General features: G+C 44.9%; 1 protein-coding gene across 1 annotated transcript in view; it reads left to right on the top strand.

Annotated features, from left to right (window-relative positions):
• Positions 1-442: 442 nt before the first annotated feature.
• manba (mannosidase, beta A, lysosomal) overlaps positions 443-21117 on the top strand; it is a 78616-nt gene continuing 57941 nt past the window's right edge. Inside the window, 5 exon segments of the mRNA XM_055634789.1 lie at positions 443-466; positions 468-535; positions 7388-7493; positions 7870-8040; positions 13716-13857. Of these exon segments, the coding sequence (XP_055490764.1) occupies positions 458-466; positions 468-535; positions 7388-7493; positions 7870-8040; positions 13716-13857 (496 nt within the window). The 5' untranslated portion in view covers positions 443-457.

Raw genomic sequence — 21117 nt, forward strand, 5'->3', positions numbered from 1 at the left:
GTGTCAGAGAATTCCACAGATTCACAACACTCTGAGCGAAAATGTTTTTCCTCATCTCTGTCTGAATGGCCTTATTCTTAAACTGTAACCCCTGGCCCTGGAATCCCCCAACATTGGGAACATTTTTCATGCATCTAGCCTGTTCAATCCTTTAAGAATATTTATGTTTCTGTAAGATATCCTCTCATGCCTTCTAAATTCCACTGGAATATAAGCCCAGTCGACCCATTCTTGGGAGGGATATATAGGGAGAGATTGAGGGGGAGGCAGCGACGTGGCAAAAGGATTGTGGGGGGAGTGTGTGAATGGTGGGGACTAGTAGCCTACTTCGCGGGGGAGGTGGCGGTGGGGAGGGATGTGGGGCATGTGTAAAGAATAATCGTGAGGAGCCAAAAGAGAGAGGGGTTTTCACGCACGTGTTCTTTGTGTTTTGGCTCAGGACCCATACTACAGGTTAATGATGATGAAGCTTACGATGGGTTGGGTTGGACAACTGGACCTACACTCGGACATTCACCTTACCCCCTGATGTGAGGTGCGTGGTACACTGCGGTCTCGCTGAACAGTAGAAGGATTGCCTCAGTATAGGGTATCTTGTGAGGGCGAGAGATAAGATGCCTTGAACAAAATACACAGTGCTGGAGGTACTCAGCAGGTCAGGTAGCATCTGTGGATGATGTTTTCCGTTGAGACCCTTTGAATCATATTTTTTGGGGTTAGACATTTCCAGCAACAACAGTTCTTTTGTGTATAATAAGATGCAATGGTCCCACTGGGGCCATTTTTAGATCCTTTTTTAATTGTTTATTTAAAAGCGAAACAAAAAGAGATGTTGAAAAAACAGAAATACCGAACTGATTAGGCAACATCTAAACGGGGAAACAAAGTGAAGACTTTGACAAAACTGGGAGAGTGGAAATTAAGCAAGCTTTAAGTTGGAAGGGTCCTTGAAAGTGACAACACATGTAGCTAGGCAGGTAAAGAAGGCGTACAGTATGCTTGCCTTCATCGGTCGGGGGATTGAGGATAAGAGTCAGGAAGTCATGATACAGCTTTATAGCACTTCGGTCAGGCCGCAATTGGAGTATTGCATGCAGCTCTGGTCGCCCCATTACAGGAAGGATGTGGAGGTTTTGGAAAGGATGTCAGATGAGGGTAACCAGGTTGCTGCCTGGATTAGATAGTATTAGCTATAAGGAGAGGTTGGTTAAACTTGGATTGTTTTCTCTGGAACGTCGGAGGCTGAGGGGAGAATTGGCGAATGTAAATTTTGAAATGTATAAATAGGATAGACAGTCAGAATCATTTTCTACGAGTGCAAATGTCAAAGACTAGAGGACATAGCTTTAGGAGCAACATTTGGAGAAGTGCAAGTTGTTTACACATGGAATGTACTGCCAGGAGTGGTGATAGAGGCAAAAATGATAGTGGTGTTCAAGAGGCATTTAGATAGACACAATGATATGCAGGGAATGGAGGGATATGGATCATGTGAAGACAAAGAGGATTAATTTAACTTGGCATCATGCTCTGCACGATCATAGAGTCACAGAGTCTCACAGCTTCAGCCCAACTTGCCCACGCTGACCAACATGCCCCATCTACACTAGTTCCACCTGCCTGCATTTGCCCCATATCTCTCTAAACCTGTCCTATCCATGTACCTACCTGCCTCAACTACCTCCTCCGGCATCTTGTTCCATACACCCACCAGGCTCTCGAGTCCTGGCAATATCCTCGTACATTTTCTCTGCACCCTTTCCAGCTTGACAACATCTTTCCTATAACATGGTGCCCAAAACTGAACAGAATGCTCTAAATGTGGCCACATTAACATCTTGTACAACTGCAACATGACCTCCCAACTTCGACACTCAGTACTCTGTGCCAAAAATCTTTTTGATCACCCTATCTACCTGTGATGCCACTTTCAACAAACATGTACCTATAATCCTCGATCCCTCTGCTCTACAACACTTTCCAGAGCTCCATCATTCACTGTGTGGGTCCTGCCCATGTTAGGGCTACCAACATACAACACCTCACATTTCCCTGTATTAAATTCCATCAACCATTCCCCAGCCCATCTGCCCAACTGATCAAGATCCTGCTGCAATTTCTGACAACATCTTTACTACAATACCACCCACATTTGTAGGCTGAATGGCCTGTCCATGTGCTGTACTGTCCAATGTTTCAATGTTTAGGTTGGCGAAAACAATAACCATGCAAAGTTGCCCAGGTAACACTACATTTGTGCTGTCCAGTTAATTAAGTCTGATCTGTCTCAAGAAGATTAAATAGAATGAGATAAAAAATATGCTGACACAGAGATTAAAACGCTGCTAGAAATCGGCAATGAATTGAAGGAAAACAGAAACCGATCATAACAGGCCTGTTAAGCTGCTGCAAGCAAGAATTTCATTGTTCCGTGTCAGTTAATGTGACCATTAAATACTCTTGATTTCTTCTACTCCCATCACTCTTTAGGCAGACGACATAAAAGCTTAAAAGCACACGTCATAAATTGAAGAACAGTTTATTTCTCTCTGTTATCAGACCTCTGAACAGTCCACCCATAAGATAGGGTGTAGTTCCAATCTTTCACCCAACCTTATTGCTGACCTTGCATTTTTAAAACTCAGCAGTTTCTCTAACTGTAACCCAATAACGCTGTAATACTATATCTCTTGTTGCACTACCTGCTGAACTTGTGTATGGCCTAATTGTATTTGTGTAGTATAAATCGACTGGACAGCGTGAATACAATTTTTTTTTACTCTATCTCGGTTCACGTGACAATAATGGTTTAGTTTAGTTTAGAGATACAGCGTGGAAACAGGCACTTAGGCTCACCGAGTCCACACCGACCCACAACCCCCCTTACACAAGTTCTACCCTATACACTAGGGACAATTTATAGAGGTCAATTAATCTACAAACCTGCACGTCTTTGGAATGTGGAAGGAAAACCAGGTGGTCACAGGGAGAACATACAAACTCCACACAGACAGCACCCAGAGTCAGGATCGAACCAGGATCTCTTGTGCTGTAAGGCAGCAGCTCTACCCCAGGCCATTTATTTGATAAACCGGTATCAAATTAAAATGAACGATGGAAGTACAGATGCAAAGTGCTGGAGTAACTCAGCGGGTCAGCCAGAATTCTCTCGAGAACACGGACACAGATTGCTGGAGTAACTCAGCGGGTCAGGCAGCATTTCTCGAGAACATGGACACAGTGCTGGAGTAACTATTGTCTATTGTTTGTAACTCAGCGGGTCAGGCAACATCTCTGGAGAACACAGCTAGGTGACGTTTCGGGTCGGGATCCTTCTAGCTCCTATCCATGTTCTGCTATCCAAGTACCCAATGTATCAGACAACATCTGTGGAGAAAGAAAAACGGATTTAATGGATGATGTTACATCAGAATTAACCAATTCTGGCACAAACAAATTCTGCAGTGAATTCCGATGACTTCACAAATTGTGAATAGATTTACGAGGATTTTACTAGGCCAAAGTGGCTTTATAGGTAGGCTAAGTATTATTTTTCATGCAGGAGGCTTGAAAAGTGACTTTATAGAAGTTTGTAAGATTATGAAGGGGATAGATAGGGTGAATGCACAGAGTATTTTACCCAGAGTAGGGGAATCAAGAACTGGAGGACATAGGTTTAAGGTGAGGGGAGAAAGAGGTCCTTCTGGAGTTGTACAGGGCCCTGGTGAGACACCTGAAGTATAGTGTGCAGTTCTGTTCTCCAAATTTGAGGAAGGACATTCTTGTTATTGAGGGAGTGCAGCGTAGGTTCACGAGGTTAATTCCCAGGATGGAGGGATTGTCATATGTTGAGAGAATGTAGCGACTGGGCTTGTAGACTTTGGAATTTAGAAGGACGAGAGGATATCTTATTGAAATATATAAGATTACTAAGGGATTGGACACGCTAGAGGCAGGAAACATGTTCCCGATGTTGGGGGAGTCCAGACCCAGGGGCCCCAGTTTAAGAATAAGGGGTAAGCCATTTAGAACGAAGATGAAGAAAAAACGTTTTCACCCAGAGAGTTGTGAATCTGTGGAATTCGCTGCCTCAGAAGGCAGTTGAGGCCAATTCTCTGGATGCTTTCATGAGAGAGTTAGATAGAGCTCTTAAAGATAGCAAAGGAATATGGGGAGAAGGCAGGAACGTGTACTGTGTGTGGATGATCAAGCATGATCACAGTGAATGGCTGTGCTGGCTCGAAGGGCCGAATGACCCACTCCTGCACCTATTGTCTATTTAATATAAACCTGAGGGGTAACTTTTTTACGCAGTAAGGAATGAGCTGCCAGAGGAAGTGGTTGAGGCAGGTACTATTACAATATTTAAAAGACAGTCAGGTTTGGATGGATAATGGCCAAGCATGGGCAAATGGAGTAGCTCAGTTAGGTCCCTTGGTCGGCATGGACGAGCTGGGCTGAAGGGTCTATTTCCGTGCTGAGACTATGGCTGCAGTGTGAACAGGCTAATGGTAAGCTGCTGATTCTCGAAATGATGTAGATGGCCAGTGGATCGGGAGGTCAGGGATGGAGAATGAATGCGACAGGTGGACTGAACTGGGGAGATCTGCTGAGGGATCGGCCACTTTCTCAGATGTCGAGGGAACCTCATTCTGAGCACTGAACTACAGAGAGATGCAAACAAATGCTTGAAAAATCTCAGCAGGTCAGCCAGTGTCTGTGGAGAGAGTTTATGTTGAATGGACAGGACTCTGACTTCGGGTTTACTATTGTCACTTTTACCGAGGTACAATAAAAGTTTTTGTTCTGCCCGCTATTTAAACTGATCAGATAACATTATATTTAATATAATCATGTCAAATTCAAGTACAATATGTAGAGCCAATGGGAAGATACAGAATATAGTTCTCAGCATTGTAGCGTATCAGTTCCAGAGAAAAAGTCCAATATTCGCAGTGGGGTAAGTAAAGTAAAGTAAAAAAGTAAAGTATCCTTTATTGTCATTCAGACCGGAAGGTCTGAACGAAATTTCGTGCCTTGCAGTCATACATATAATAAAATAACAAAAACACACAATAAACACAAATTTAACATCCACCACCGTGAGTTCATCAGGCACCTCCTCACTGTGACGGAAGGCAAAAGTCTTAAAGTCTTTGTCTCTTCCCTCCTTGTTCTCCCTCTGCGCTGAGGAGGAGAGGGGAAAGGGGTGAGGGGGGAAAGGGAGAGAGAGAAGGGGAAAAAGGGGAAAGAGGGAGAGGAGGGGAAAGGGGGAGAGAGGAACGGTAAAGAGAGGGGAAAGAGGAAGAGGGGTAATGAGGAGATCAGGCTTCCGATGTTGTGACCCCGCCGGGTGATGGTAAATAAGTCAGTCCCGCGGCTGAATCCGAGCTCCGCGAACCGGCCGGTTCAAATTCCGCGTCCCGGGGTGGTCGAAGCTGCCACCCTCCATTCCAACGGACGAAGCTGTTGTTGCGGGAGCTCCGGAAAAACACGTCACCAACCTGTGACCTGCGAGCTCCCGACGATGTCGCCCACGGCCGAGGCTCCGAAGTCGGTCGCCGCCGCCAGAACGCCGCGCCAGCCCCAAAGTCGGTGAATCGGACAGTATACTAGCTTATGGAAGGACTGTTCAGAAGTCTGATAACAGAGGGGAAGAAGCTGTTCCTGAGTCTGGTGGAAGGAATGACCGGAATGTCATCGAGTCATGCAACGTGGAAACATGCTCTTTGGTTCAATTTACCCACACCAATCAACATGTCCCATCTACACTAGTCCCATCAGCCTGCATCTGCCCCATATCCCTCTAAAACTATCCTATCCATGTACCTGTCTAACATTGTGATAGTACCCTGCCTCAACTTCCTCCTCCGGCAGCTCATTCCATACACTCACCACTCTTTGTGATAAGGTTCAGTTCAGTTCAGTTTTATTTGTCATATGTAGGTTAACACAGGGTCAACGGTAAAATGAAATGTGTTTTGACAAGACAACGGGTCACCTCAGTTACCCATCAGGCCCCTTTTAAATCTTTCTCCCCTCACATTAAACCTAAGTCTTTGATTATGTTAGCTGCTTTCCTGAGGTAGCCCGAAGTGTCGATGGAATCAACTGAAATGTTGACTCTGTTTCGTGCTGCATAGGTGTGGCTTGATATGCTGGTGAATTCCTGTTTCACCTGTTTTTTAGAAGTTCATGACGGCAAGGTATTATTTTACAGGGGAGGATGTGACTTGTCTCAACAGCCAGCAGAATTACAGAGAATTGAAGGGGCGAGAAGGATTAAAAACTCCCAGAAGAAAGACAAAAAAAAGCTGGAGTAACTCGGCATCTCTGGAGAGAAGAAATGGGTGACGTTTCGGGTTGAGACACTTCTTCAGAGTTTTAGGGATAAGGGAATCAAGAGATATAGACGATGTAGAGAGATAGAAAACAATGAATGAAAGATATGCAAAAAAGTAACGATGATAAAATAAATTGTTTAGATAACAGGCCATTGTTAGCTGTTTGTTGGGTGAAAACTCTCAGGTTTATTGCAAGAAATGAGAATGAGGTCCCTCCAGCTCTGGGGCTGTGCTTGGTGGTTGAATGAAACACCCATTAACTGATCCCTCTCCAAGCCACTCTTATCATCACCCTCCCCACATTGCATCACACCTCAGTGCCCCTCCCGGACCCCTCCATGTCCCTTCCTCACCCCTCCACACCCCTCCTCAGTCCCAGTCTCCACCATCCCCTTTCCTCTCCCTCCTCTTTCTCCTCTCTACCTCTTTCTACTATCTCCCCATTACCCCTCTTCCCCTTTCCCCTCTCTTTAACTTTCCCCTCTCTCCCCCTTTCCCCTCTTTCCCCTCCTCTCTCCCTCTCTCCCCCTTTCCCCCCTTTCCCCCCTTTCCTCTCCTCTCTCTCCCTCACCCCCCTTCCCCTTTCCCCTCTCCCCTTTCCCCTCCCCCTTTCCCCTCTCCCCCTACCCTCTCTCCCTCTTTCCCCTCTCTCCCCTTTCCCCTCCTCTCTCCCCCTTTACCTACCCTCTAGCCCCTTCACCTTTCCCCGTCATTCTGACCCCCTCATTTCATATCTGCCTACCTCACTTCCCCTTTCCTCATCCTCTCTTCACCCCTCATTCCATATCTCCCCCCCCCACTTTCCCTTTTCTTGCCCTCTCCCTTTCCCCCTCCGAATCCTGCCCTCTAGCTCCTTTCTCCCCCTCACCCACTTACCCACCCCCTCTCCCCCTTACTTCCACTTTCCCCCCCCTCCCCCTCTCCCCCCTCCTCACTTTCTCTTTATCTCCCCCCTCACATCCCTTTTCACGCCCCCACTAAGCCCTCCTGAGATCTGTAAGGCATTTAATGTTTAACTAATATCTGCTCATTACTTTTTATAGGAAGTGGAAGAGAGTAAATCTGGTGTGTGATGGGCTGGACACTGTGGCCACAATCCTTCTCAACAATGTCACCCTTGGCACAGCCAGTAACATGTTCCGCAGATATGTGAGTGGACCGGTGCAAAACTAATTTAACATTAACAAGCCAAGCTTGCAATTTTTAACTAATATATAAAAATTACAGTATAATTGTTGTACCAGTGGAGTATTTCGGCAAATACCTTAGGCCAAATCATGCCAGTTTGTACTGATGTTCAGGAGTCTTTGCTCTCTATTTCCTCTACACCTAACCTGACTCCAAGAAGAAATCCCTCCACAGCTTCTTTAGTTCTGAAGTTTATTTGGTGTCTATAATTTGAAGAGAATTTCATTTATAGACAAGTCGAAAATACTTAACAATATAAAGACTGGACTTTGTAAAAAGTAAACCTTAACATTCATGCATGCTATTGGTTTTAATTTTGGTTTATTGATCCTTTTAGACTTTTGATTCTACTGACGTGATCAAAGAAAGGAACTACATTGAGGTCCGTTTTGTATCAGCGGTTTTGTATGCAGCGGAGCGGAATGCTGCACACAGCCAGTACTCAGTGCCCCCTGATTGTCCACCACCTCAGCAAAATGGAGAATGCCATGTCAACTTCATCAGAAAGGTGAGGCTCTGGTGGAACTGAAGATAGGTCCCCACTTGTAACTTCATTATCCATATTCTCTAGAGATGCTGCCTGACCCACTGAGTTACTCCAACACTTTGTCTCTATCTTCGGCTTAAAGCAGCATCTGCACTTCCTTCCTACACATCACTTTCCGTGTTCTCCACAGATGCTGCCTGACCTGCTGAATGACTCCAGCATTCCTTCTCACAGATGTTGGTGGGTATGTGGTGCTAGCTGCCAGAGGAAGTTAGAATGTTTTGTAGATATTTTGTCAGGTTCGTGAATAGGAAGAGTTTGGAGGAATGTTGGCCAAACACGGGCAAACTAGCAGAGATGGACAATTAGGTTGGCATGGATGAGTCTAGCCAAATGCTTAATTTTTAATGCTACCAGATAGGACAAGCTGCATGCAGGAAGCATTTTTCCCCTGACTGGGGAGTCTAGAACCAGGGGTCATAGAGTAAGAGTGACCCATTTAAACTGTACAACTTCCGTTTCTGTCGTGCAGTACACAGACTCCGCCCCCCATCTTTGCACATCCCCAATCCTTTTCACTCGTCACTTTAATTTCATGTTTCATGTATTTTGTGTTTTATGACTGTTATAACAGTCCTTATCCCTCCTGGGATAAACAAATACCACTGACACGAGGGACAATGTCTTCATAGCACAGGAACAACCCCTTCGGTCCACAATATCCTTGCAGAACATATTGCTAGGTTACACTAATGTCCTCTTCCTGCACATGATCCATATCTGCCTCCACCACCATCCCAGGCAGTATGTTCCGGGCACCCACCACCCGAGATATAAAAATATCTGCCCCGCACATCTCCTCGCCATGACGTCCCATCTTGGAGGGCTGAGGACCTTCACTTGTGGAGCTCAGACAAAACCAATCTATAGATTACTGGGAACACAAATAATTGCAGATACTGGTTTACAAAAAAAGACACTTAACTGCTGGAGTAACTCAGCGGGTCAGCCAGCATTTCTGGAGGACATGGATAGGTGGTGTTTTGGGATGGGACCCTTCCTCAGACATGATTTCTGGATGATAAGAGGATGATAGGATGCAGGAGTAACACTGGGAAATGTCTACTGAACGATCACACTGAATGGTGGGGCAGAGCCAAGGTGCTGAAAGACAACTACTCCCATTTCTTACCTTCTTATGCATCCGAAACGTTGGCTCATAAATAACATTACTTGACGATTTCCTGCCTGCATTCATTATTTGCTGGGACTTGACTGAAATGAATGCGTTACAATAATTTTAATAGCCATGGGAACACAGAGTTGAAACTTTGATTTAGTTTAGAAATACAGAATGGAAACAGGCCCTTCGGCCCACCGAGTCCACGCCAACCATTGATCACCTGTTCACACTAGTTCTACATTATCCCACTTTCCCATCCACTTCCAACACTCGCGACAATTTACAGAGGGCCAATTAACCTACAAACCTGTATGTGGGAGGAAACCAGAGCATACGGAGAAAATCCAACAGAGAGAACGTGCAAACTCCATCCAGACAGCACCCGAGGTCGGGATAGAACCTGGGTCTCTGGCTCTGTGAGGCAACGGCTCTACCAACCATGCCACTGTGTCGCCCGAAACTCCACTGTGAGATTGCCTCTCTGCTGATGCACTGTTGGAGGTTCTTATGTGTGACGTCTAACACGATCCATACTGTGTCTTGATGCTTGATGCAGGAGCTGATGATGAGCTGGCATGGGGACAATGGCATCATCTTTCCTCTCCCCAGTCATGTATAGATAGCTGCTTTGACGTGGGAGAGAGCACAATTCAGTAGACATTGGTGTGATCAAATCAGTCCAATCATGTTGTAGGCTCTCTTAGGTTTGCCTTGAAATTGCAACAAGATAGAAATTGGGAAATCTTAAAACAACACATTAGTAAAGCAGGACATTGGAGCCAACCAGACATCATGAAGACTGCTGTAAAAATTCTTAAATCAGATAAGCTTTACGTTAGGTTTATTCACGTGCACCGAGCGACAAAGCTCTGATTTGCATGCTATTCCAGTTCGAAGAGAAAATTCTATACATTAGTACAATCAAATCAAACTCCAGTACAATAGGTAGAGCAAAGTGGAAGATACAGAGTGCAGAATATAATTCTCAGCATTGCAGCGCATCAGCTCCAGAGACAAAGTCCAATGTCCGCAATGGGGTAGAAGTGAATCGGACAGTACCCTAGCTTATGGAAGGGCCATTCAGAAGCCTGAGAACAGACGGGAAGAAGCTGTTCCTGGTGGTGCGCGCTTTGCTACCATCTTAATTTGTGGATGCAAGGTCAGCATTTAAATGTCCATGGAGACGCAACTGAGACTGCAATACCTGCAAGGATTGATGCACGGTAACACAAGCAACTTCAGATCCTCAGTAAAACGCAAAGTGCTGGAGAAACTCAATGGGCCAGGCAGCATCTGTGGAGGGAATGTATAGGCGACGTTTCATGCTGGAACCTTTCTTCACACGCCCATTCCCTCAATAGACCTGCTGAGTTCCTCCAGCACTTTATTTTTTTTTCATTGAGTCGTGCTGCTGTTTTGTTATGATGGAGCCATTTCGGACCATTGATCAGGGTCAATGGTATTGAATTATATTAATCAATGAATCTTTTAATTATTATACAACAGGACAGCCCTTTAGCCCACAATGTCTGTGCTGAACATGATGCCAAGACTAACTGTTATCTGCGTGCACTAAATCCATATCCGTCCATTCCCTGCATATCCACTATCTAACATGAGGAATAGGTTTGCTTTATTTGTGCGGAGCGGTAGACTGGGAGCGTTGGAGCACTCTGAATGGTGCAGACTTCATGTGAACCGAGGGTTGGAAGCCTCACAATGCCCAGCAATCCTTTCCCGTTGCAGTGTTTACGGGCTCGTGGTTCTGGAGGCTGTAGTGCTGATGATTGTAGACCTATTTATAGAGGCAGAACTGGGAGTTCTTGTAGAGGCCGGGAAATTCTTTACAGCCATGTATAGAAGCCCTGTAAGCTGTTTGGAAAATATCAGCTGTATTTCTGTGGAAGGCAACCTGATCCATGGGGCCTGAGGACATATTTGGAATGATTCCGTGTCGTTGGTTTAATGTTGCTGTGGATCCAACACAGGATCAAAGCCTGCGGGTGTACATTAAACGCTCTCTTATATGGTGTCTCATCACTTCCCTCAGAAACATCTCCAAGAATTCATAGAGCAGTGAACATACAGCATTCGGCCCACTATCTCCATGCTGATCATGATATCAAGTTAATACAATCCCCTCTGCCTGCACATGACCCATATCCCTCCATTCATAGTCCGAGTTGTATAGCAAGTGGTAACTGGCACAACTTGTTGGCATATTGTACTTGTCCCATTTGCCTTCATTTGGCCCTTTGCCCTCTAAATCTTTCCCCTCATTATATATGTCCAAATGTCTTCCAAAAGTTGTAATTCCCTGCATATCCATGTGCCTATCTAAAAACCTCTTAAACACCACTATTGCATCTAGCATCCCTGCCAGCGCTTTCCAGGCCCCCACCACTTTACATGTGAAAGAAAACATGTACCCCCCTCATCTCTTTTAAACTTTGCCCCTCTCACCATAACACTATGCCCTCTGGTCGTTGACATTTTCACCCTGAATCTATTCCTCTCATAATATATACTTTATCTGGTCTCCCCTCAACCTTGGATGGTTCAGAGTAAAAACAATCCAAATTCATGTGCCGTTAGTTACTGAAATGTTTCCAGTGTTTCAGTGGCACAGAGGTAGAGTTGCTGCCTTACAGTGCAAGAGACCTGTGTTCGATCCTGACTACGGGTGCTGTCTGTACAGAGTTTGTACGTTCTCCCTGTGAGCATGTGAGATTCCACCGGGTGCTCTGGTTTCCTCCTGCATTCCAAGGATGTGCAGTGTTGTAGGATAATTAGTTATTGTAAATTGGCCCTAGTGTGTAGGATAGAACTAGAGTGCAGGTGATCGTTGGTCGGCATGGACTCAGTGGGCCAGTTTCCACAAAACTAAACTAAACTAAACTAAACTAAATAGTCACTGAGACCATATACAAGAGTCGCCCGGTTTTGGCACCATTTTCAAAGTCCAAGTGCAGCTGGACATAAAGTCCCGTGAAGACAATGTGGATATGATTTCAAAAAGCAATTTCGCTGAGTAAACAGTATACCCGTGTTACTGAGCTGAATAGTTGATTTGAGTCGCATACACCAGACCTGGAAGCAGCAGCCCCCTGCTGGCAGTGAGCAGACCTTGCACATGCTGTCTTGGCAGGCCGCCCCTACCTCCACGCCAACAATGTGCCAGTCAACAGACGGCGGCAATGCAGTCAGGCATTCAATGTACATCTGAACCTCAGACAACAGGGCTACAACTTTATTCCTTGGAGACTGAGAGCTGATCTTATAGAGGTGTATGAAATCATGAGGGGATTATATAGGGTGAATACACACAGAAAGGGAATCAAGAATCAGAGGACATAGATTTAAAGTGAGAAGGGAAAGGTTAATAAGAATCTGAGGGCCAACCTCTTTCACACAAAGGGTGGTGGGTGCATGGAACGAGATGCCAGAGAAGGTAGTTGAGGCATCACCTAAAAAGAGACTTAGACAAGCCATGATCACATGAATGGTAGTGCTGGCTCGAAGGGCCGAATGGCCTCCTCCTGCACCTATTTTCTATGTTTCTATGAATAGGAAAGGTTTATAGGGATATAAAGCCAAACGCAGGCAGGTGGGACTAGTGTAGATGGGGTATCTTGATTGTCATGAGCAAGTCGGGCTGAAGGGCCTGTTTCCACACTATATGACTCTGTGACCGGGCCATGCAACATTGATTGCTGCGGTTCTTGACATACAATACCACATTTTGTCAGCTGCGGTTATGTAGTATTATGCAAGAGGTGATGCTCGGCTGCCCCGGTAAGACTGCAGCTGTTTATCGACAGAGGTGTACAGGCTCTTCAGCCCTACTCGCCCATGCCGTCCAAGATGCCCCATCTAAGCAACTCCCCTTTGCCTGGATCTCTACACCTTTCCTATTAACGTACATCCAAATGCCTTTTAAATGCTGTTCAAGAGTGAATGTTTAATGTCTTATGTACCATAGAGTCACACAGCACAGAAACAGGTCCTTCAGCACAACTTGTCTGACGACCAATAAACCCCATCTAAGCTCGTCCCATTTGCCAGAAAAGGAACAATTAAATTATGGTACTTGCCTCAGCTACCTCCTTTGGCAGCTCGTTCCATATACTTCTGTATGAAAATGTTGTTCCCCAGGTTCCTATTAAATCTTTCCCCTCTCACCTGAACCCTATGTCCCCTGGTTCTGGATTACCTACCTTGGGGGGGAAAAAGCCTGCGTATGACCCACTCTGGATTGGTTTATGTATAAAACACATCCCCATAACACCGTGTCTTAACAAACATCTCCGGCCATTCAGTTATCGAGGATCTAAAGTTTGTAACTTGATTTGCACCTTCCCATTTTAGCAACAACCGCAGAAGGTTAAAGTTGGAATGTCCTAATTGTGTGCGGTTGGCTTTGTAATGGAACACAGTGTGCGAATATCAGTGGATTAAGACAATACAGAGAAGTGAATGATGATTTATGTTGCTTTTTTTGTATCATTTTCAGGAACAGTCTTCTTTCAGCTGGGACTGGGGACCATCCTTTCCTACTCAAGGCATTTGGAAAGATATAAGGATTGAGATGTACGAAATTTGCCACTTGACCTATCTCACCGCAACTTCTGTTTATGGTACGAGTATTGCCAATATCTGAATGATGACGGATGATAGCTTTCCATTGAACCTTCTATTATTTATTATGTTTCCTTCTATTATCTATTATCTATTATCTATTATTTATTATGTAAAAGAATATGTGTGTTATGATTGTGTTTATAATTTGTTTGGTTGTTTTGTTGTTTGTCTTTTGCACAAAAGTCCGCGAGCATTGCCACTTTCATTTCACTGCACATCTCGTATGTGTATGTGACAAATAAACTTGACTTGACTTGACTTGACTTGACTTGACTTGACACAAGGTGCTGGAGTAACCCTGTGGAGGGAATGGATAGTTGACTTTTCGGGTCAGGACTCTTCTCCAATCTGAAAGAGTGCAGCATATAGTTCTCAGCATTGTAGGGCATCAGTTCCCGAGACAAAGTCCAATGTCCACAATGGGGTAGAGGTGAATTGGACAGTACCCTAGCTTATGGAAGGACCGTTTGGAAGCCTGATAACAGAGGGGAAGAAGCTGTTCCAGAGTCTGGTGGTGCGCGCTTTTAAGCTTCTGTACCTTCTGCTGGACGGGAGTGGGAGAGGAATGACTGGGGTGGGACGTCTTTGATTATGTTGGCTACTTTTCTGAGGCAGCGTAAAGTGTAGATGGAGTCAGCGGTGGGGAGTCTGGTCTGTGTGATGGACTGGCTACATCTACATCTACATCTCTCTGCAATTTATTGAGGTCTTGGGCAGGGCTGTTCCCAAACCAAGCTGTGATGCAATCCGACAGTATGCTTTCTATGGTGCATCTGTAGAAGTTTGTAAGAGTTGTTGGAGATATGAATGAATGAATGAATGAATGCATGATTGAATGAATGAGTGAATAAGTTTATTGGCCAAGTATATTCACATACAAGGAATTTGTCTTGGTGCTTCGCCCGCAAGTGACAACATGACATACAGTGACAGTTAAGAACGATTCTTAAAATATTAAACATTAATAATAAACATTATTGATTAAACATGTGAAATTAAATAAAATACCAGCAAAAGGAGGCTACAGATTTTTTGGTTATTGAGTAGAGCAACTACTCGTGGATAAAAACTGTTTTTATGTCTGGCTATGGCAGCTTTGACAGTCCGGAGTCGTCTTCCAGAGGGAAGTGATTCAAAGAGTTTGTGGCCAGGGTGAGAGGGGTCAGAGATGATCTTGCCCGCTCGCTTCCTGGCCCTTGCAGTGTACAGTTCGTCAATGGAGGGAAGGTTGCTGCCAATAACCTTCTCAGCTGATCGGACGATTCGCTGCAGCCTCCGGATGTCGTGCTTGGTGGCTGAGCCAAACCCAGACCATGATGGAGAAAGTGAGGACAGACTACAATGGCAGTATAGAATTGGACCAGGCGTTGGTGTGATTTCTTGGCTGTTGCATCAATGTGGTTGGTCCATGCTAGCTTGCTGCCCGACCCTCTGAGTTCTTCCAGCACTTTGATTTTTGCTCGAGATTCCAGCCTCTGCAGTTCCTTGTCTCTCCCATTTGGCACTCAGACAAACTTATTTCATTCCTGAGTCTTTGAAACGTCTTTCCTTGTGATGGTGGAAGCAGAGTCTTTGAATGTTTTCACGGTAGATATTTGATAAACAAGGGGTGAAAAGATACTGAGGTGATGCAAAGTTGAGATTTTAGTCAGATAAGCCTTAATCTTATTAAACGGTGAAGGTTGAAGGGTTGTATTTGTAATCTGTAGGTTCTACACTCCTCATTGAACCAGGGTTGGGGCTAGTTATTGGAGCAGTTAAACTGATGCACTGCTCCTTTGAGAGCACCTGACTATTGCTATTTTGTGGGAGGGGGAGGGGGCCCTTTCTAAGCGTGATTGTATTTGGGAATTTTCAGCTGAGGGTGTTCCCACAAAGATAGTTTACTTTCCAAACCTTTTACTTCCTGTTACAGCTTTTCAAATGCCACTTACTTGAAGTCTGACCTCACCAAAAATGACCAGATACCCAGCAAAACAGGGTGTTTTGGCTTGAAGCGCAATTCACTTGCAATGTTGCCAAATAAAGTGAATGATATCGGCAGCAATGGGTTTCCCAAAATAGAACTGGGAGAACTAAGGGGTCCAGTATAAATGCAACTAAATTTAGTGTTGGTAAAGGTGTGCAACTGGAGATATAACCAAGCTGGATAAACGATAGTTTCCGTGGACCTGAGCAAAGTTAGATACAGTGCATCATCATAGTAACACAGGAAAGCAGGAGTTGGCTTACATGACGCACTATTCAGTGTGACCGTGGCTGTCTTTGTGTTTTGCTGTTGAATGCAGGAGTTAAGGACATCACTTCACTGCTGTACAAAGCATTTGTTTAATTTAGTTCATCATCATTGTTTTACGTGAACCGAGATACAGTGAAATGCTTTTTTTGTTGCGTGCCATCCAGTCAGCAAAAAGACTATACATGAATACAATCAAGCCGTCCACAATGTACAGATACAGGATAAAGGGAATAACATTTAGTGCAAGATACAGGATACAGTTTTGCGTACAGTTTTGGTCTCCAAATCTGAGGAAAGACATTCTTGCCATGCCTTGTACAGAGAAGGTTCACCAGACTGATTTCCTGGGATTGTCAGGACTTTTCATATGAAAGAAAGACTGGATAGACTCGGTTTGTACCCGCTAGAATTTAGAAGATTGAGGGGGGGATCTTATAGAAACTTACAAAATTCTTAAGGGGTTGGACAGGCTAGATGCAGGAAGATTGTTCCCGATGTTGGGGAAGTCCAGAACAAGGGGTCACAGTTTAAGGATAAGGGGGAAATCTTTTAGGACCGAGATGAGGAAACTTTTTTTCACACAGAGAGTGGTGAATCTCTGGAATTCTCTCCCGCAGAAAGTAGTTGAGGCCAGTTCATTGGCTATATTTAAGAGGGAGTTAGATGTCGGTGTTTTTGGAGGAGAACCGATTGGCAGCAGCCGTTTATGGGTGAAAAAATGATGAGTGGGGGGCGGGGTGGGGGGGGGGGTGGGAGGAAGGAATTTATTTAAAATGTGTACAGAAAAATGACTAAATTTAATGAGGAGTGGATGAGCGAATGTTAAAGTGAAATGGCTAGCGAAATGGTTAAAAATCTCGGCACTTAACGTCTGGTTTTGGCGGAGTATCGAATCAAAGGCCAAAAAAATGACAACACACACACACACACACAAAGTTTTAAAAGTATATAGATGGAGGGTGGCCAAACGCAGCAAGTGGTACTTGTGTAGATGGGGGCATGTTGGTCGACATGTGCACAGTTGGGCTGAAGGTCCGGTTCCCCCCGCTGCATGACTATAACATGTAGCTAGTATGTTCCCCCCTTTTGGCCAATCACCACTTTGTGTAAAAAAAAATCTCCTTTAACTTTGCCCCTCTCACCTTAAAGTTTTAAATAACATTCTAATAACATCTGTTGGGATCATAAACACAAGATCCCTTTATAACGCCACTCTAATTCTATATATTTATACTATTATGTTGAACCTGTCTCTCTGCCTTGCCCTTAGGATGGCATGGTGGCATTTTGTTCAGCATTTAGTGGTGGAACACAGTTTCTGCAGTTTTCTGTTTGTCATGGAAACAGGTCCCATAACTGGGGCAAATCACCTGCGAGTTAAAGAGCTCACCTGTTATTGGTTGATTATAATCTTGTTTCTACATCATTCGTTATCTCTACTTTCTCTCATCGTTTTCTTCCCTTTACTTTCCCCTTTTCTTTTTTTTTTTTTACGTGTTTTGATTTTTTCTCTTCTTTTTCTATGTTTTGTTTAGTGTTTTGCTCAGGGGTTATTTTTCCTAATGGACAGAGGGAACTGGAGAGAGTGTCAGACTTCATTTGTGTTTGTGGTCTGATTCGTTTTTTTTCGTGGTTTTGGAGGAATACTTATGTGGGATTGGTATTTAGTGATGTAAAAATTTTATCGGAGGGGGTGATTGTGTGATTGGGAAGGCTGTCGGACGGTGAGTTTTTGAATCGTTGTTTGTGTGGGTCCGCTGAAAGGAAGGAATAAGTAGACGGCAACCAACAAAAGCATGTCGAATTACCTAAAGATTTGTTAAAAACCTTGGTAACAAAGAAAAAACAAAAAAAAGCGATGGCGGGGGGCATCGTGGGTGAGAAAGATGTGGAACATAAGGAAAGTCCAACCTCGCAACCTGACTCAAAGGTACAGGGATCACTAATTCGTGGAAGACCGAAAGTGGGAAAAATAATATCACAGAAGGACCGCTGCTCACAAGGCTTCGCGAACGCAGTCGGCAGGGTTGGTTCAGGAGGGTAGTGAACAAATCATACAGGCAGACCATGAAACAGGCCCGTCACCCACATGCCCACTGCACCAACATCCCCACTACATCTGCCGCGTTGCCCGCACTAAACGTCCTCAAACCATTTATGGCTCAGTCTAAAGAGTTTTTTTAACACATGTGGGATAGGCACCTGCCAAACTACCCGTCGTTTGGGCGGGGCAGTTCTTTCCATAGTCCAGCGCACCACCCTGTGTAATAAAAAGGGTCCACCGCACGTCATACATAATCTTTCCCCCATCATGGTGTAAAGCTATGCCTGGGCTAGGCTCCATTGAGTTTGGAGATTGAGGGGTATTAGGGAGGGCACGGGGTACCGAAGATCATGTCAAAACTGGGTTGCGTGCTAACAGGCATGGCGGGATTACAATCACCGATCCACAGTGTACATATGCACGAAAGGGGCCATGTGAATGGGCACAGGAATTTGTGGATGCTCCAGGAGACAAAGAGTGCAGTTAAAGGGTGCGGGGCGAAAGACACCAGTCTTTCCTCTCATGTGTTGTACCCTCTGGATGATCACCCCTCATTCTTCTTCTTCTGCCTGCAACAAATAAAGCCCTAGCCTGTCCCCTCTGATCGTCGATCCTGACAACCATAGGTTGCGGATTAGCATCGATCGACCCTTTGATAGCCACACTGCCATTCAATGTGACTCATGAGCTGAGCATCCCCCAAGCATACCCCAGGTCCTCCTCGCTCCCCAGGTCCCCGAACTCCGCTATCTTTACGAGCCAATCTAGCTCTCTCCGTTTAAAGGTAATCCAGCGAACCGGCCTCCGAGGCAGAGACATTCCACCGACATCAGCAACTTTGTGTGAAAAGTGGTGCCCTCATCGTCGTTCTAAAGTCTTACCCCTTATGGTCTAAACGTTGTCGCCCAAGATGGTTCGGACTCCCCAACCCGGGAAAACTGTTTCCTAGCCAACAATAGGCTTCCACACAGTTAATAATCTAGATGTTTCAATACGACCCCCTTACCTAACTCCAAGTATAACAGAGCCGGCACCGCTCCAGTTCTCTCAGCTATGACCGTCCCACCCCGGACCATGCCTGGCAACCAATCCTGTAATCTTCTCTGTACCCGCTTTCCAGCTTAAAACAAACATCTTCTTTATAAGGGGGACCAAAACTGAAACAAATTTCAAATAGGGGCTCCCCCACCCAATGTCTTGTACAAATGTAACAAACCGGTCGAACTGTTCTTTACTCCATCCTCAGCCCCTTCTGCTGCCGACCAATCAATTGTGCTGCAATGTATTCATAACCATATCTACCATACCATAGCTTTTAGTATCATCAATGCAGCTTACTAATTATGCCTTGATTACATGATCATCCAAATCAGTGGATTAGGACAACAGCAATGGGCCCCCACTGGAACCCTGAGGCAACATCATTAGTTACAAGGCCCCATCTGAAAGCAACGTCCACCATCACCCTCCGGCGTCCCCTTGCCATAAAGCCAATTTCATCTAATCGCTGAGCTCTCCGTGTATCCCAAACGATAAACCTGCCATGGCGTCTACCAGGCCAACCGAATCGTCTGGCTTACCTGAACTCCTTACGAAACACATGCCACAGCTCCTGCCCGTACAACCTTTTTGGGTTAATCTCAAACTCCATTTGTGAGGCACGATCTACCCACGTAGAACTAGAACAATACGCCACAAAACAGGCTTCTTCATCCACAATGTCTGTGCAGGATAATGAAAGTAGATTTTCAAAGTCTACAGAAGCTTTATGCCAGTTGGAAGGGTGTGCTGGGAAAATATGGCACTGTATTTTAATGCTTGATTACTGTGAGTTTCTACAAACTGGCAGACAAATCAAAATAGAACTTACTTGGGTACCTGGCCGGCATTGAAGATGCAGGTGACACAGTGCTGTGGATCTGGATCCTGCACAGTTCCCGGAAGTATAAGCTCATGTAATATTGTGGTAAAGAAATCTTTTGGTGGTGCAGCGTTTTAATCAAATCAGCTTGGTCTAGAATTGGGATGTATGTGTAAAATGTACAAGGTCTTGGTGAAGGCAATTCTGGCGTAATGGTGTGTACAATTTTGTTCTCCTAATATCGGAAGGATGTCAACAAAAAATAGCGTAGTAGAGAGATTACTAGAATGATTGCCTGGTTTTCAGCAACTATTTACAGAGAGTGTTGAACAGTTAGGGGCCATGTTCTTCTTTGGACGCAGAAGGTTAAAGAGCGGGGACTGTGTCGAGGTCTTTAAAATGAGAGATGATAACAGGTGATGATTATAATCTGTTTCCCCCAGAGAGTAGGAAGATATTCAACAAGGCTACAGTCCTTGGCTAAATTGGACATACTTTCGAGGTACCATGAGGGGTGAAACTGTCTTTACTCAAGAGTGGTGGGCTGGATGGAATGGCTTCCAGGAAGGGGGAGGCAGGTTCGTTTTTTATACTTTAAAAACTAAATTGGGTAGTTATAGGGACGTGAAAGGAAGGCGTGTTATTGTCTGAGCGCAGGTATATGGGCGAAATAGTGTATCGGCACGGACTAGACAGGAGCCTAATGGCCTGTTTCCGTTCTTTTAATTGTTATATGGTTAATTGAATTCTGAACACTATCTCTTATCTACCTGCCCATAATCCCTAGACCCCTCAATTTCCTGCAATATCATTATAGCACCTCATTTCTAGACAAAGTCCATGTCCTCAAGGGGTAGAAACTGCCTATGGCTCCATTCAGGGTAAAGCTAGACAAATAACTGTAAACCGAGGAAACTGTCCAAGGGTGAAAGAGAATGCTTTGTGGGGGCGCTGAGCCTTGAAGAAAAAAGAGACCTGCAGATGTTGTTCAAAACAGACACAGAGGGGTGCTGAAGCGTAATTCAGCGGGTCAGGCATCCTCTCTGGAGACCATGGACCAGAAGTGCTTGAGACCTCACGGTCAGCAGCTCTCTGGAGAACATGGTAGGGTGATTTCAGGTCAGACCCTT

This window comes from Leucoraja erinacea, chromosome 1 (assembly GCF_028641065.1).
Source record: "Leucoraja erinacea ecotype New England chromosome 1, Leri_hhj_1, whole genome shotgun sequence".
NCBI lineage: Eukaryota > Metazoa > Chordata > Chondrichthyes > Rajiformes > Rajidae > Leucoraja > Leucoraja erinaceus.